At 38.3% G+C, this 15,000-nt stretch overlaps 1 protein-coding gene across 3 annotated transcripts in view; it reads right to left on the reverse strand.

Annotated features, from left to right (window-relative positions):
- Window positions 1–15,000, reverse strand: part of nptnb (neuroplastin b) — a 25,538-nt gene that overhangs the window by 3,100 nt on the left and 7,438 nt on the right. For 2 of the 3 annotated variants that reach the window (XM_005912913.3, XM_005912912.3), the window contains exons 2-6: window positions 11,050–11,397; window positions 6,476–6,650; window positions 5,321–5,415; window positions 2,302–2,435; window positions 1,655–1,928 (exon numbers count right to left, since the gene is read on the reverse strand). In XM_005912913.3, coding sequence (XP_005912975.1) covers window positions 1,655–1,928; window positions 2,302–2,435; window positions 5,321–5,415; window positions 6,476–6,650; window positions 11,050–11,397 — 1,026 coding nt within the window. The remainder of the gene's footprint in view (window positions 1–1,654; window positions 1,929–2,301; window positions 2,436–5,320; window positions 5,416–6,475; window positions 6,651–11,049; window positions 11,398–15,000) is intronic. The other variant, XM_042218603.1, reaches the window with a different exon arrangement.

Genomic DNA, 15,000 nt, shown 5'->3' on the forward strand with positions numbered 1-15,000 from the left:
TTTATTTATTTATTTATTTATTTCTGTAATTACTTGAGCTACGTGCATGTATTAAATGTGGTTTTGAATTAAATTTTCCACACCACACCAGACATACACATAATAGTCTTTTGTTTGATAATACAACATTCAAACTTGGCTATATATAAATTATTTAGATATGCTTGTAATGTACATTGTATGATTCCAATCATTCTGATTGGGCTTTTACTTTGATTACAAATAATTGCTCTTTAGAGACATACAAAACAGATTCCATATCCATTAAAAAAGAATTGTTGCCTGTCGAACTAATAAGCCTAATGGAAATGGATAAGACTTTTATTTATCTGTTTATTTTATTTTACCATGACTTGTATAAGTTCAACTTCACTGACTGTGGTAAAATTTCAAAACTGCATCAAGCATCATGATATTTTGGGATGGACAGTAGGCTTGTAAAAACATTCAAAATGACAGAAAAAAAATGTCATGCAGGATCTCTCACTTACCACCCATTTAGATTATGTTGCCATTTGGAAAGAAGGGGAAGGGGACAAGAATTAACCAGTTAAGATATACTGTGGGACTGATAATGGATTGATTACCTTACATGTTTATGAACTCCTGTATTCTGCCTTCACAAGCAAATGTTTGCCATGAGAACAGTACACTAATAGCCAACTATCTGAAGTGAGTTGTGCCCTCCCTCTGCCCCCCCTCTGTTGTTTACATGTGAATTTATGCCATATTTCCATGTGCCAACTTAATATAATCCTTATATGTTCTTCCATTCTCCGTTTCTTACACCACTCAAGAGCAAGGAGGCAAATCAGCTGGCCACTCTAGATCCCATCTGACAACAAATGCAACATCATGTTTGAAAGTCTCCTTGTTCCAGTAACTTAAAATTGGGTGCAATCCATTGTCGATGACTTTTGACCCTATTGCAACTCATTCAATCATTCACGCATCATTCAATCAGAGATCCCTGACCTGCTGTCCATCTACACCAAGCGGTGCAAGTCCAAAGCTAGGAAGATTATGATGGACCTCTCCCATCCCAACAATGGACTCTTCTCACTGTTGAGGTCTGGGAAGCGCTTCCGCTCCCTTAAGGCCAAAACAGAGAGAATGAGGAGGAGCTTCTTCCCCCAGGCTATTCGGGCCCTGAACCAGGTGTAGCACTGGACTCTCCCACACACGTCACTATAAGACTGGACTCTCACACACATCACCACACGCGCCACCACACATTTCCTATAATCCTATAATTCATAATCTTTATAATCTCTTCTGCTATTTGCACATTTTTTTACTGTAAATTCCTAAGTTAATTTGTAAATTGTAAATATTGTAAAACTTTTCTTCTGTCATTTAATGGTCGGGCATTGTACAGCTACAAGCATTTCACCCCCATGTCATACTGTGTGTGGTTGTGTGTGTGTGACAAATAAAATTTGAATTTGAAAAAATTTGAACTATTTTACATTTCTTAAAATATATGGGGAAATTTTACTGATCTTCTGATTTACTGGTATTTTTAAAACAACAACACAAATGTCTCACAGGTTTTAAATTGCAGAGTTGCACTGTGAATGTAAATAATGCGGTATCTATATTACTAGTTACTTATGGATTCTTACTGCCATTAAAAAAGCAAATGTTGTCTTACCATCGATGATGTCGTCTGGCCTCTTGCGTTTCTCATACACAACGATGATGACTACTAGGATTATAATTTCTGCCAGAACACCCAGAAAAGGCCAAAGTGGTGCAAGATGGCTGCGGACTCGAAGAATTGTAGTCTGAGCATTATTTCCAATTGCATTAGTGGCATTGCATTCATATATTCCAGGATCCGTGTTAATATCCAGGTTTAGTATGTTGAGCTCTGTGTAATTGTCTCTATTGGTGATGAAGATTCGCCCAGTCGAGTTGTCAAGCTCCTGCATTGAAACATAATGACCATTTAATTTAGTTGAACTGCAAGCATGTCCAAAAACCTACCTATCGTGCATACCTGTTGTACCTTTATATATTTGCATTTATATTATATTTATATTGAATTTCTCATCGTTCTTAAACCTGTCGGTCTGTTTCACAGTCAATTTTTATCATTTTAAAAATTATGCAATATATAGCGGTGCCAGTTTAGCTCAGTGGGTCCGCAGGCAACCACACGCTCCATGGCTGGAGAGCGGCGGCCTGGGTTAAAATCCGACCTGGGACCCTTTGCTACATGTCCCTCCCCTCTCTCTGTCCAAAAAATATATCATTTTTATAAAGATGCAATATATATGTATACATATATTTATATACCATTGGGGATTTTCCATCCATCTTACGCCATGTCCAGGTGGGATGTGGGTAACCGACAGACTTGCAGTAAAGCGTTGCATTCTCCCCCTCATTTTTGTTTTCACTTCGCTTGTGGCCAGTGATATCCGGTTTTGCTGAAAAGGTCATATAAATTAAAAAACAATATTGATGTAAGACATTCAATGCAACATTTAAACCTCTACCAGATGGCATAAATGAGGATTACATAGATTCCTATTTCGGTATTTAGAGGCTAGTGTACTCTAAGATTGGATTAATTCCTTCAGTTTCTTCTGAAATTTTCTGAAAGATTACAGGAAGACATTTGGGAAAAAAAAGTCTTACATCACTTTGTATTTTACATTTCAAGCTTGCATTTTTCTCCTTAAGTAGCGGTTGATCTGGTATGCTAAGGTAAATGGTTATCTGCAATATATTTGCCAGTTAACTCTTTTGATTACTCTTTTTTTTTCATTGCCATGCAATCAAAACGTTGTGGATTTAGATTTTTTTATGATTAAAAATGTTGTTAAGACACTGGAAAATGTATCTCACACCCTTTCAGCCTAAATATGGAAACAAACTAACCACCTGTGACTCTTCAGCTGGGCAAACATTGCAATAAAATAAACCCTATGTGCAAAATAGCATTTCAGTCAGTAGAATAGAGGTTTGCAAAGAAATACAGCTTTTATCAAGAAGTGCCATTTTTGATGTTTAGTTATTTTGTAAGCATGTACTCTACTCCCAAACACGCATTAGAGAATATCACATTGGAGCAGATAAAAAGCAGTAGGATATAATTCATAAAGGAACATGGTTATCAGTATGATATGAGTGCCTCCAGATGTTTCCATTCAAAAAACTCTTCAGTGAATTCCACAAAAAAATGTGCAAATTGCCTCTGACTAATGAATTAACTGATAATGAAAATTAAACAGGGGTTATGAGCTTAATAAATTCAGGCATATGCCATAAAGCACTGCAACACGTGCCAAGTCATACTGATATATGAAAAGAAGTCTTTCTAAAAGGTGAAACATGAACTCTCCTTTTAACTCTCCACAGCATCAAGAAAATAGCTGTTCCTTTTTTTTTTTTTCACTAATCCTCAAAAATTACAATGATTCCTTCCATGCAATTAAGCAGGATAAGAGAGGCCTGGAGTGAGCATTTTTCAGCTGCGCATGGATGGAGCAGGAGGGGTCTGAGCTCTTCTGTGACATCATCCCACTCTAATTATGGAGCACACGTGCTCCCTCAGCAGGGGAGTGGTTATGCTCATTTGTGCCTTATCCTGACTGTATTATGTCAGTGACTGACAGCACTGAGACAGCCCTCGGAGTGGTGCAAAAACAGACAGAAACCTCCATTTCACACTCCTGACTGTGATTATTAATCTCTGTGTGCTAGACACAGGTAACACATGAACGTGAGAGGTCTGTGTTAGAAAGAGCAATGTCATAGAAAAATGTTAAAAGTTGGTCAGGATAGTAGATGTTAAATAGTTTTAAATCTTTGTTTAGTTCGCTTTCTAATTATAATTTTACCTACAGCACAGATTGTGACTCTCGATTTCTGCATTGTCAATTTCTCTTGAGGAAAGGGATCAGGATTCAAATTAAGACATTTCACAGGAGAAATGTGCTTAGAATTTAAGGAAATTTGTGAAATACGAGGTACCAAATATGTATCTGTGGTAAGCTTAGTGTCACAGACAATAAACTCTACTCCTGCCACAGAGATGGCTGGGACCGGATTCAGAGCCTTAATCCTACAACATCACAGAACCCTCCATCTGTTGCCTCTGAGCTGAGTCCTGCAAGGATGAGTGTGCCAAGGACACTGTAGGCGAGGGATCTCAGTGAACTGCTGCCAGTAGTGCAGTGCAAAGCTGGCTTGCTTAACAGTGGGCTTGCTACCTGGGTCACAAGAGATCTCAAACACCTCTAGAAAATCACAAAAACAGTTAAGAACTGAAGAAAATTCTTTATCCAGCAATGGTACTCACACTGGACACCAAAATGTTTGGCTGTTTAAAATATATCTGAAAATTGAATGGAAAAAATAATAATAATGAGCATATGATGAAGTCTTTTCATCAGCCCACTGATTTTTCTTCCAGGACAGATAGCAAGCTTCAAAAGTCAGAGGCCTGCAGTCCAGTGATGGCTAGGACACTTCAGTTTGAATAGTGATGTGTCCCATCATCTCACGATCCAGTGCAAGCAGAACACACACGGTCATCATCCATGTTATGTAATCAGGCAGCGCTTTAAGACAGCCACAGAGTAAGAGGCAGGGCATGCTCAGTATGCACCATAGCCATGCCACAGCAAATTGGCTTAAGCACTACACACAGGCAAGCTTCTCTTGAAGAGGGTTTCACTTGCCCTTACTCAATCCTTTATTCAAGTTGATGGCTTCACTGTCAGCTTGAATGAAAGCAACACAGTTGTTCTCTGGTTAGCTTTCCTGCTGTTAATGACCTAGTTCATTTTCATAATTTTCTCTACTGTTGATTCCATCCAAAAAAAAACAAACCCTCAAAACAAACAAAAAAACAATCATATTAACCAGTTTTTTAGTAAACTGTATATAAGGATGCCTCCAAGTGGGCTTTGTGATTTGCATGTTTTGGAGAGCATGTGCAGTGCCTGTCCATTTTGCTAGAGTGTTGTCTCAGTGAAAGCCAAGACTGACAGCAGCCTCAGGAATACTCCCTGTCATCACGACTGCACTGGATGAATGCAAACACCTTCGTAAACTTGGGCTCTCTTTACAGAGCTTTAGGTGGTTAATGTTTTTAGGTTACATTCACTCCCCCATCTCTCAATGGGAAACCACAAATGGCATTACCATGTCATCATGCAGTGAGCTAAAATGTCAGTGCTTTCTCAAAATCTGAATACACCAGGGAGGAAGTCAGCTAACATTATTCAATCATGTCATGTTTGCTAACATCAAGCAATCTTATTCTTGTCTTACTGACTTGTTTTATGACATGTAGAAATCATACCTTTTACTTCAATCGTAGCGTTGGCATTTGGTGCCGTGTCAAATGTGTAAACACACATGTATTCCCCAGAATCGTCAGCACGCGGCTTGTTGATTCTGCAACAAAAATATAACAAAACCAATTATTCCATACCACCAGTCACTTACCAGTAACTTACACTTTAAGCAGTCAAGTAATGTAAAATAATTCCAGGTTAACTTTAATAATTAGTTTACTGAACTGCAGCAGTAAAAGCCCAGAAGGCCATTGGAGACAAATGTTGGCATTATGCTGTTATATTACGGAACAGCAGCTCTGCATACTGCAGAGAAGGGCACCATAGGCATTTTAGCTGTACTCTTCAGTGTATTACTGATGTAATGTGACAAGGAAGTGACCAATTGGTCTTATCTTGTGGCTAGAGAGAGTCTGTGGTATGTCTTTGGGGGCGACAGTAGCTTTGTGCTCCAATGATTATACTGTGTGACAACAGGAAGCAACAACTAGTTGGTACTTTAGGCTATAATAAAGGTTTCACTTTTTCATTTCTAAATAAACGCAGAGATATGATTTAAGATTGATTTAACGCAGTGATAAGCTTTAAATGGGAAGTCAGAAATGAATTTCAACCCAGGTTTCAATAAGTAATTGTAAAATATTTGAAAACAAGCACATACAGAAGTCTGAATTACCTGGATTCTCAAGTTAAATTGAGAATAATTAATACTGTCTCTTTGTATTTTTGAGTAAGACTGTATGTACATTTTAATTTTAATGTAGTTCCTGTCTCTTCTTTTTCTACAGAAACTCATCACAAACAGTCACACTGACTGTTTTTTGTAGGACAGGAAATGTCACTACACTGTGGTTTACAACTGAAACTCTGTACAACAGTCACCTTTCAGGCTTAGACCCTAATTAGCGTAAGACTTTGGCTTTGCAAGGTGCTGCTCTTCAAGCACTGCTCAAGTCCCCTACAGAGACAAATATGACAAGGCGAGATTAACTTGGCACTGTTTTTACTGGAATAATAACCTTCAGGTTACATGAATCATTTAGATAATTTGTAGGTGAATTCTCATTTACTTTACATTAACGAAATCACTTAATCTCATTACTTATTCTCTCCTACGCTGCACGTCCAACTTGGAACTAGGAGGAAAATCTTTGTGTCACCTGTATATTGTGTCCTTCTGTTCCGTCCGTGTGTTGGGGATATCCTGTCCATTTTTCATCCAGAAGCTTTCCTTGTGGCGTGTATGGGCAGTGGTGAGGTTACACTGCAGGATAACTTGTTTACTAGAGGTGTCTGCTGTTAAGATGGTCTGATCAGAGGCATTGATCTTTGGTTCTGGAAGACAGAGAGTCAAACCTTATCCCAGAACATAAGGCTCAAATCTGTTTCTATCCTTCCTCCCATGCTGTACTTGCTGTAGGCTGTATTCTGTTTTTATATGATCTGTGTAGGAGGGTGTCTATGAAGTGAAGTTCACATAACAAATAAACAAAAAGCATAATAGGACATGAAACCACCAGGATGCTCTGCGTATATTTTAATCTTGTGTATAGCAATTATCCACAGTACTACCTGAATGTTTCATTTGTTTACAGCAGTAAAATGAAGGCTTAACTGATCTACCCAGGTAAAATTTGAATTGTGGCTCTCACACTGTGTTCTACTAACACGGACACGTTTTAACTGACATCTGCAGTAAGGTTAATTATAAAGCTGGATGGTGTACCACCCAAATTCCTGATTAAACTACTGCCAACTTGTCTGAAAACATCATCACATTATATGTACCTGATGATCAGGGGCCTCAATCATAACCAGCATGTAATCACAAAACATAACTTGTGCATTGCACAAAAGTTTAGACACTTCATCACTGAAAAAAAAAAATCAGATTAATGATCGACAGTGAGTGTTCTCGGGCCAGTAGTGTTGTAAACTGTTTGTGCTTCATGATTAACCTATTCTTAAACTTGACTTTTTCTAGAGGTAACCCTGAGTATGACTGTTTTTTTAAGAGCTGTTGCAGCTATTAGCCTCTTAAACTTTGCTGAGCTTGCAACCTAACCCATATCCACAGGAAAAAATATATACATAATTAGATGGTTTGCATTAACCATATATGCTTAATTATGGAAGTGTAACATATGACATGAGGCCACATTTTTCAGTTAATTGTGATCTACAGTCTTACAAATGAGACATCGGAGATAATAATTTACATAAGTGAACAGACCTTTTGACATTATGGAGCTGAATGTATATGTAGACGTTTAAATAGCTAACCACACTGGTTACCAAACAATACCAGGGTCAATTCTTCAAGGACAATCAGGGAAGGTGTCATCCGAGAGCGAGGTGCCCTTTGCTCTGCCTTGAGTAGTGAGCGAGAAGCTTCCTCTCCACTGCCCCTCCTCCTCCTCCCGGGCTGGCCAACCATGGCAACAATGGAGCCCCCGAGGGGAGGAGCAGAGAGGAGAAGCATCATAATCCTACTACTGGCTGCTTCTGCAAGGCCACTAGCAAGGCAAAAGGAGAGAGAGGGGAAAGAAGGGCTACTGAGACTAGCAATTGACTTCTGTTAGCATTTGTGGTACCCTCTTGCTGTAATCCTGTACACTCAATAGCTAAGGGGAAGTCTCTCCCCTCCCCCCTTATCTCTCTCTCTCCCCCACCAAGCAGAGCCACGTGAACTATTAATAGTATTTTCGAGTCATGCGTACAAACGCACAACATGAGGTACATAAATTAACATTTAGCAAACACGGCACAATGGTCCACAGGCAATTTAACCAGAGGTTGTTTGTAGGACACCTTGTCAGTACTTAAAATCTGGTAACTACTGGATAATATATTGTCATACCAGAATGTAACCAAATCACAAAACCTAGTCTTTTCCTCTGGCAGCTACTCTAATACAGTGCTACTTTGAGGTTGGATGGTTAGATCAAACTGATTGGCAGATACTTGACAGATCTGTTTTAATTTTTAAGTAGCTTTGGAGTTTGCCAAGATTTATTAAATCAAATAATCTTAACAGCTTAGACATACTAATCAACTTAGCAGTGGCTGTGTCACAGTTGTGTTGTGTCATTTTAAAGGGCAGGGCAGGCCTCATAACTTCTTTGTAGCATATTAAAACAGGAAAGGTGCACCGTCAAGGAAAACCACATTCTGAGCATGTGGTGGAGCTAAATGCTCTTAAGAACTCAATAACAATAACAATAATAATAGTAATAACAATAATAATATTTCTTTGCAATTCGTACCATTATGACAGTTAGGATGCTACCTTGCTTTCTGGGTGTACAGTATGTCTGCGCTCAAAATCCAGTGAGATTTGTTGTGTGTAGTTAGCTTTAGTGATACTCCACACAAGATCTATGTTAAGCTATCTGAGTATGAAACACTCAACCGTTGAAATGCTATGGAAAAGATTTATGTTTTGTATTTTGTTTTGTTTTTTTAGAGGAAAAAAAAAACTTTAATTTGAATTGGTAGTGGTCAAAATTATAAAAACAAAAAAGTATTTTTATGCAGCTTTTATGCTCAAGCCACTCCAGCAGAGTAAGTCCTTTATAATGCAAAACTGATGTATTTAGCCATATTTTGGTGTGTGTGTGTGCGGGGGGGATTTTTCCAGATATTCTGATATTTTTCCCAATGTGACAAACTTTACTATTGGGTTTGTAAGTTACATGAATTGCAATGTAAGTTACAGTTAAAGAACAGCATTTTGGGATATATACTCATTCGCTTTCTCATTGAGAATCAAATGAGAACATACAAACCACTTTCATGTTGGTGTAAAATATATGAAGCTACAGACAGCTGCCAAGCATAAAGATTATCTACCAATAACTAGTTTTGTAAATACACTCAGTTAATTGATGAGGTTGCAGTTACTGCCTTTTTATGTGAACTTGGAAGCAGGTGTCAGCTTTAGCCTTTCTGCTTTTGTTTCCATTTGAAGCTAAGCTAACTGGCTGTAGCATTCATCATAGTCACATGGGTGGCATCAATATTTCCCAAATGGCTATTCATTTGTTATGAACCCAAAAAATATTTGAGTGTTTCATAGCTTTGGGTACAGTATCACTTTAAACACATGTTAATTAGGCACATACACAATAACAAATGTATCTGCAGTAGATTTTGTTTTTTTCAGTAATTAAAAAAAGCCTTGTAGCTCAAATCAAATACTGCATATATATTTACATATTTAGATCTTTTTGGCATATTCTCTGGAGTGATGCACATTAACAAAGTAAATTAAGGGAAAAAGGGACCAAAACAAAAACAAGACAACCAGACTGTTGCACATTTCCTGAGTGACAAACTATTGCTAGGCTATAATGTATAGCCTGTAATATACATGTAATATTTGCATACTACATGTATATGGATAAAACATTTACTCCTCAGTAATGACAGAATATATTTAGGACCTGAAGGATTTGGAGAGAAAATAACATGCAAATAACCCAAGTGAACTGCTAACCACAACCCTAGTGCCCTTTTCACCATTTTGAATGAGGGCGTAAATTAAATCAGCCCCAATCCTAACAAATAGCACTCACACGTGAATCAAAATATGTCAGTCCAATCAGAAGAGCCAGCAAAAATCAGACTCATCTAAACTTTTCCGATAGCTTCACTGTGACTAACAACATTCCACATGTCCCTGTGCTCTAGTGGGCAGAGCACTGAAGCATGCACAGGATAGAAGGGTCCAGTTAAAACTCAGTTTGTATGACTGTTTGAGTGAATTGAGTAGAGGGTTAAAGGATATAATGTCATTACTGATTCACAGTCACACTCTTCATGGCTGAGAAGGCACAAGGTAACACATTGCACAGGGAGGTCCAGAGGGGCTGTTGTGTACAAGTTAAGTCTGTCTCATCTGGAGAGAGACATGCACAGCTCCCTTACATTTCCATCCTTTATTGGATTACCACACACAAATTTGAAAGCAGAAAATGTTTGCTTTTATCAGGAAGGAGTTGACAGCAGGAATCACTGTTTTACACCTTAGCAGAGCCCTCCTTGTGTCTTCTTTCAGTCTCATTTGCACCGTGCCCAGAGTGAGAAAGCCAAATGAAAAGCACCATTACTTCAAAGCACCGCTAGATTTCCACTGCATTTAGCAGGCAGGTCTTTGAAGTAAACAAAACAAGCCACACAATGTAAGAGACACAGCTTAATGTTAAAGCAATAAGTATCACAAATAAATTTAGGAATAGGAAATGGGTCGGAATTAGGATACAGAGAAATAGATAATGATCAAAATATTGTAAAAGGACAAATGAGACAGTAAGAACAAAGGTTTGCTGCAGGTAGAAAGAAGAAAATGCAGATTGAGACTGGGTAAAGTTCCTGGGTTTGTGGTTATTTACAACAAGATGCTCAATGGATTTTGGGAAGACAGGGAATCTAGTGAACAGAAAGAGAACAGAAATATTTACCAAATCTAATTTAATATTAATGAAAACAAAACACAAAAAGGAAGCCATTTATACAATTTGAATTTTTTTTCTGTTAAGAGTTATAAAGTTATAAATCAAGTTAAGAAAGGAATTTGAATAATGTTGGGTTTTTTTTCATTTTTTTTCAAGCCTGGCCAGTGACTGTTGCAGTGAGGGTGAGCTCTTGAGAGGTTTTAACAGCCTTGAGTGGTTGGGAGTGGGGATTTGTAGTTTGTTGACCATCTAGATACTATGGGACATAGACCACTCACTCTGTAGCACCGAAATGGTGGCCTGGGCGCGGATCCAAGTGATGGCTGGGTTTTGTCGGAGGTCATTGCGCCTGGGGTCGTTGCTTGCCCGACATTCATAGGTCCCAGAGTCCTCCAGTGTGAGGCGTGTGATACCGAGCACACTGACTCCATTGGTGCCGTAGGCTGTGTTGATAGATACCCGACGTTTGCGGGCTCCGTCCCACAGCTGCTTGAAGGAGTCAGCTCGGTTGACCTCAGCATACCACCACTGGATCTCTGGAGTGGGGTAACCGACCACCTCGCAGTACAGCTCAAAGGTGTCTCCTGTAAGCTTAGTCTCTGAGAGTGGAGACTTGACAAACCCAGCTAGAGAGGAAAAGCGTATCAGGATGGCAGGGAAGGAAAGGGTAGAAGAGGGTTAGAGCAGAAGGAAGGCATGGAAAGGCCAAGGAAAAGAGAAGGAAATTAATAGGATCAGAGAACATATAAACAAAAGAGAGGATGATTAAAGGCAAATCAAAAAGCAGCAAGCCTGAAATTATTGATAGGTTAAAAAAAAGGTTAATGATTCTGTAAATCCAGTCCATTCAACGTCAAGGTTCCCTGGCCCACTTAAGGCCAACTGTCACACAAAGTCATAGTCAACCAGTCGCAAAACAGTGCCAGCTGCAAATAGTGCTTGATATCTTGTTTGCCTTTTCTTTTTGTCTCTTTCACACGTAACCATACGAAGATATGGGATGTACCTTTCATGTGTATATTCTTGAACAAAAAGACAACATCAGTACATTAAATGCAGTCCATAGACACAAGAATATGGAGAAGGGGAACTGTTCACCTAGTGCCATGTACCTTAATCATTTTTTTAATGGCTTGTTTGCCAATTGAACAATGACCTAACTCTATTTTCAGCTATTGTGTCCTAGTAGTCAGGGCATCACACCTATTTGACAACATTAAGGTGAACATATCATGTTATATGTATTTGGTACTACTGAATGCAAACACTGTAACAAATCCAAAACAGATTTTTCAAATGCAATGATCAAGAAAGGTTTACCTTGAACTCACTTTTCATGCCACCCTGTCAGAGGAAGAAATGATATTTAACTGTTGAACTCTCAAACGAAATAACAAAATATTGGAGATTTAACCGTTGCATGCAGTTATTACCTCCAACAAAGATTTTAGCTTGTTAGTTAGACAAGTATCATGAATAAATAAAAATATCAGTTTCCTATAACCATCGATTTGTTTTCCAAAATCACTGATCTTTTTTTTAGGATCATAGGTTGCTGGAGTCTATCCCAGCACATGTTGGCTGAGAGGTGAGGTGCAGCCAGTCTGTCACAGGGCTAACACAGAGACAGACAAACATATTCACACCCCCTTTCACACTCAGAGGGTATTTACACCAGTTCACAAAACATGTATGCCACTGAACTGTAGGAGGAAATTGAATATACGTCAGATTGTGTGTGCTCCACTCTTAGCAATGCAACAAGCACTAATGCTTGTAAATGAAATGATTTTTTTTTTGTATTTTGTAAACATTTAGCATGGAAAGTAATAAATAAAAGATCTGCCTTTGTCAATTTTCATATTGCCTATGTAAAGTACTTCACCAAAATTGTCCTAAATAAATGTAACTGTATGTATGCATTATAATCTCTTTTCATCCATATCAGCTCTTCCTGCTAATGCTAGAAATTAGGTCAGGCTGCTTACATTTTGGATAAGCTAGACTTTAAGAGCAGGTTTTCAAAATTCACATATGGTCACAGTGGTATAACACAGTCTGAGTTCAACTAGCTTTTCCATCGTAATGTGAAACTTGAATATGCCCTCATCTCTCCAATACTGGTATGCGATCTCCCAAGTCTGCCGCTCAGACAGACTGCCTGACTGTCTTTGTGTGTTATATACGAAACATGAAATATGGTGAATTTCACAAAAAATTCCATAATCCACCCGTGGCATCCATAGGCATGGATCTGTGCCTGATTCACAACCCTGTTCCATGTCAGTAGTTAGCCCAGCAAAACACTGGCAGACTTAATGGACCCGATTTAATGACAAATCACCTGGGCCACAGACACTGTTCTCTGCTGGCCCTATAGCTTTGTCAGCTGTAAACCACACGTGCTTAAATCATTAGAAAAATACGCTGCCTTAACACTGCCCTCAATTCTGGTACAGGAAATGGGAATGAAAAGCCTTAGGTCTCCCGAGTGCTAGACTGTTTGTTGTGTCTAAATACAACGGCTTACAGGCCCTCCTAGATCTGTCTGTCCTCCTCAAAGTTATGTATCTTAGGCGCACGAACAGATAAGCTTGTAGAAGCCCAAGGAAGGAGTGTAACTGCAGTATTCACCCCCACAATAAATCCACTAATATTTCATTTAAAATATTTGATTTAAGGTTTAACTAACAGGTGAATGAGTAAAAAGTCCATTTGTATAATGCCAAAACACAAAGCATTTTTCAGGGCTGTTAGTTTAAAGGGAAAATTATCAATGTTTTAAGAAATTATGAATTTAATTTAATGAAATGATTTCAAGGGTGCTACCCAACAACTCCCTGGTTACATAAAGCCAAGCAAAAATAACATTTCTAATAGAAAATAAAATTTTTGAAGAGAATTTAGCAAAAATCTTTAAAAAAAATGCAGTCTTCCTGCTAGAGATGTGTCTGGGGATATTAGGTGCAACAACTATGTGCAATGCCTAGAGATATGCAGAGTAATTAGCATTTGTTTCTTTTCTCTGGAAACATCTGGGCCCATCAAGCTCACCACATTATCCCACAGGGTGAATCCTAGCCTTTCCACCTACACATTTAAAGCAATATTTCAGTATAACTGAACACTTACTATCTCACTCTCAGTAACCGGCTGTGTCACATGACACATACAACTAGAGTCATCCATGCATGAGATCACAAAATTATAGTATAACTACTCAAAAACATGATGAATGTCCTCCAAGGTGTAAAGAAACTGACGACTCAATTTAAATTCAAGCCCAGGGAGACTCTGGAGAAATACTCATAGAAACAAACTACACAAACACCAGGCCAATGAGCAGACCAATTTTCAAGTTGTTTAAACAAGGAGCTTACACTGGCAGTGAAAACAAAACGCAAAGCAGCCAGCTGGTACTTATTCATTTCAAATCATGTTGGGAGACGAGAAGTGACAGAGAATGGTGGTATGACTGGTGGAATGATCTCAGCAGCTTGGTGATAGCTTGGTGATAAACACATTTTGCAAAGCTGATTCCATTTTTATTGTAGTCGTGTAATAATAACCAGTATTTATATTACTAAGTAGGTGCTGAGAGCCTGGGGGGATACGATTTCAAATTTATACTTCTGCCTGTCCACAACTAAAAATAAAATGCACATACATTAAAGTTCCAACAATATAGAACTGAGAGTGTGAACTGCAGTTATGTGGAAATGACTTAACTTTTTAACCGTTATTTATTAATGTTAAGTCAAACAACATTAGAATTGCAAAACTTATGAATAAAATAAGTCTAAATTAATTTTATGCATTATACACCAATACTGCCTGAGGTTGGGTGTGGTCTAATTCCTCAAAATACACAATATTGAAAACAAACTTTGGTGCAAGGGACTTTGTGAACTTGCATCACATTAGAAAGTCAGATTTGCTGTTTGTGCACAGTGTATGCAAATAAAAAACAGAATATAACATGGTGTATATAACAGCCTGACATCTGGAATGATCTATCAAAAAAGTCTAACAAGAAGTAGACTCGTCTGTGAGGAGAGATCCTGTATGCTGCTCATCAGCTACTGAAGGCATGCAAATAAAGGCTCTGCTTATATTTCAGGCACTTGAAAGGTCTGCAGAGACTGCAGAAATGTTTACTCCAAAAATCTTTAGAGTATCATTTACATTCTGTCTGTAGGTTTTAAAGATAGCTCCGAAAACTGAGATGG

This window comes from Haplochromis burtoni, unplaced genomic scaffold, assembly GCF_018398535.1.
Source record: "Haplochromis burtoni strain Fernald_Lab_line unplaced genomic scaffold, NCSU_Asbu1 Contig_2, whole genome shotgun sequence".
NCBI classification, from domain to species: domain Eukaryota; kingdom Metazoa; phylum Chordata; class Actinopteri; order Cichliformes; family Cichlidae; genus Haplochromis; species Haplochromis burtoni.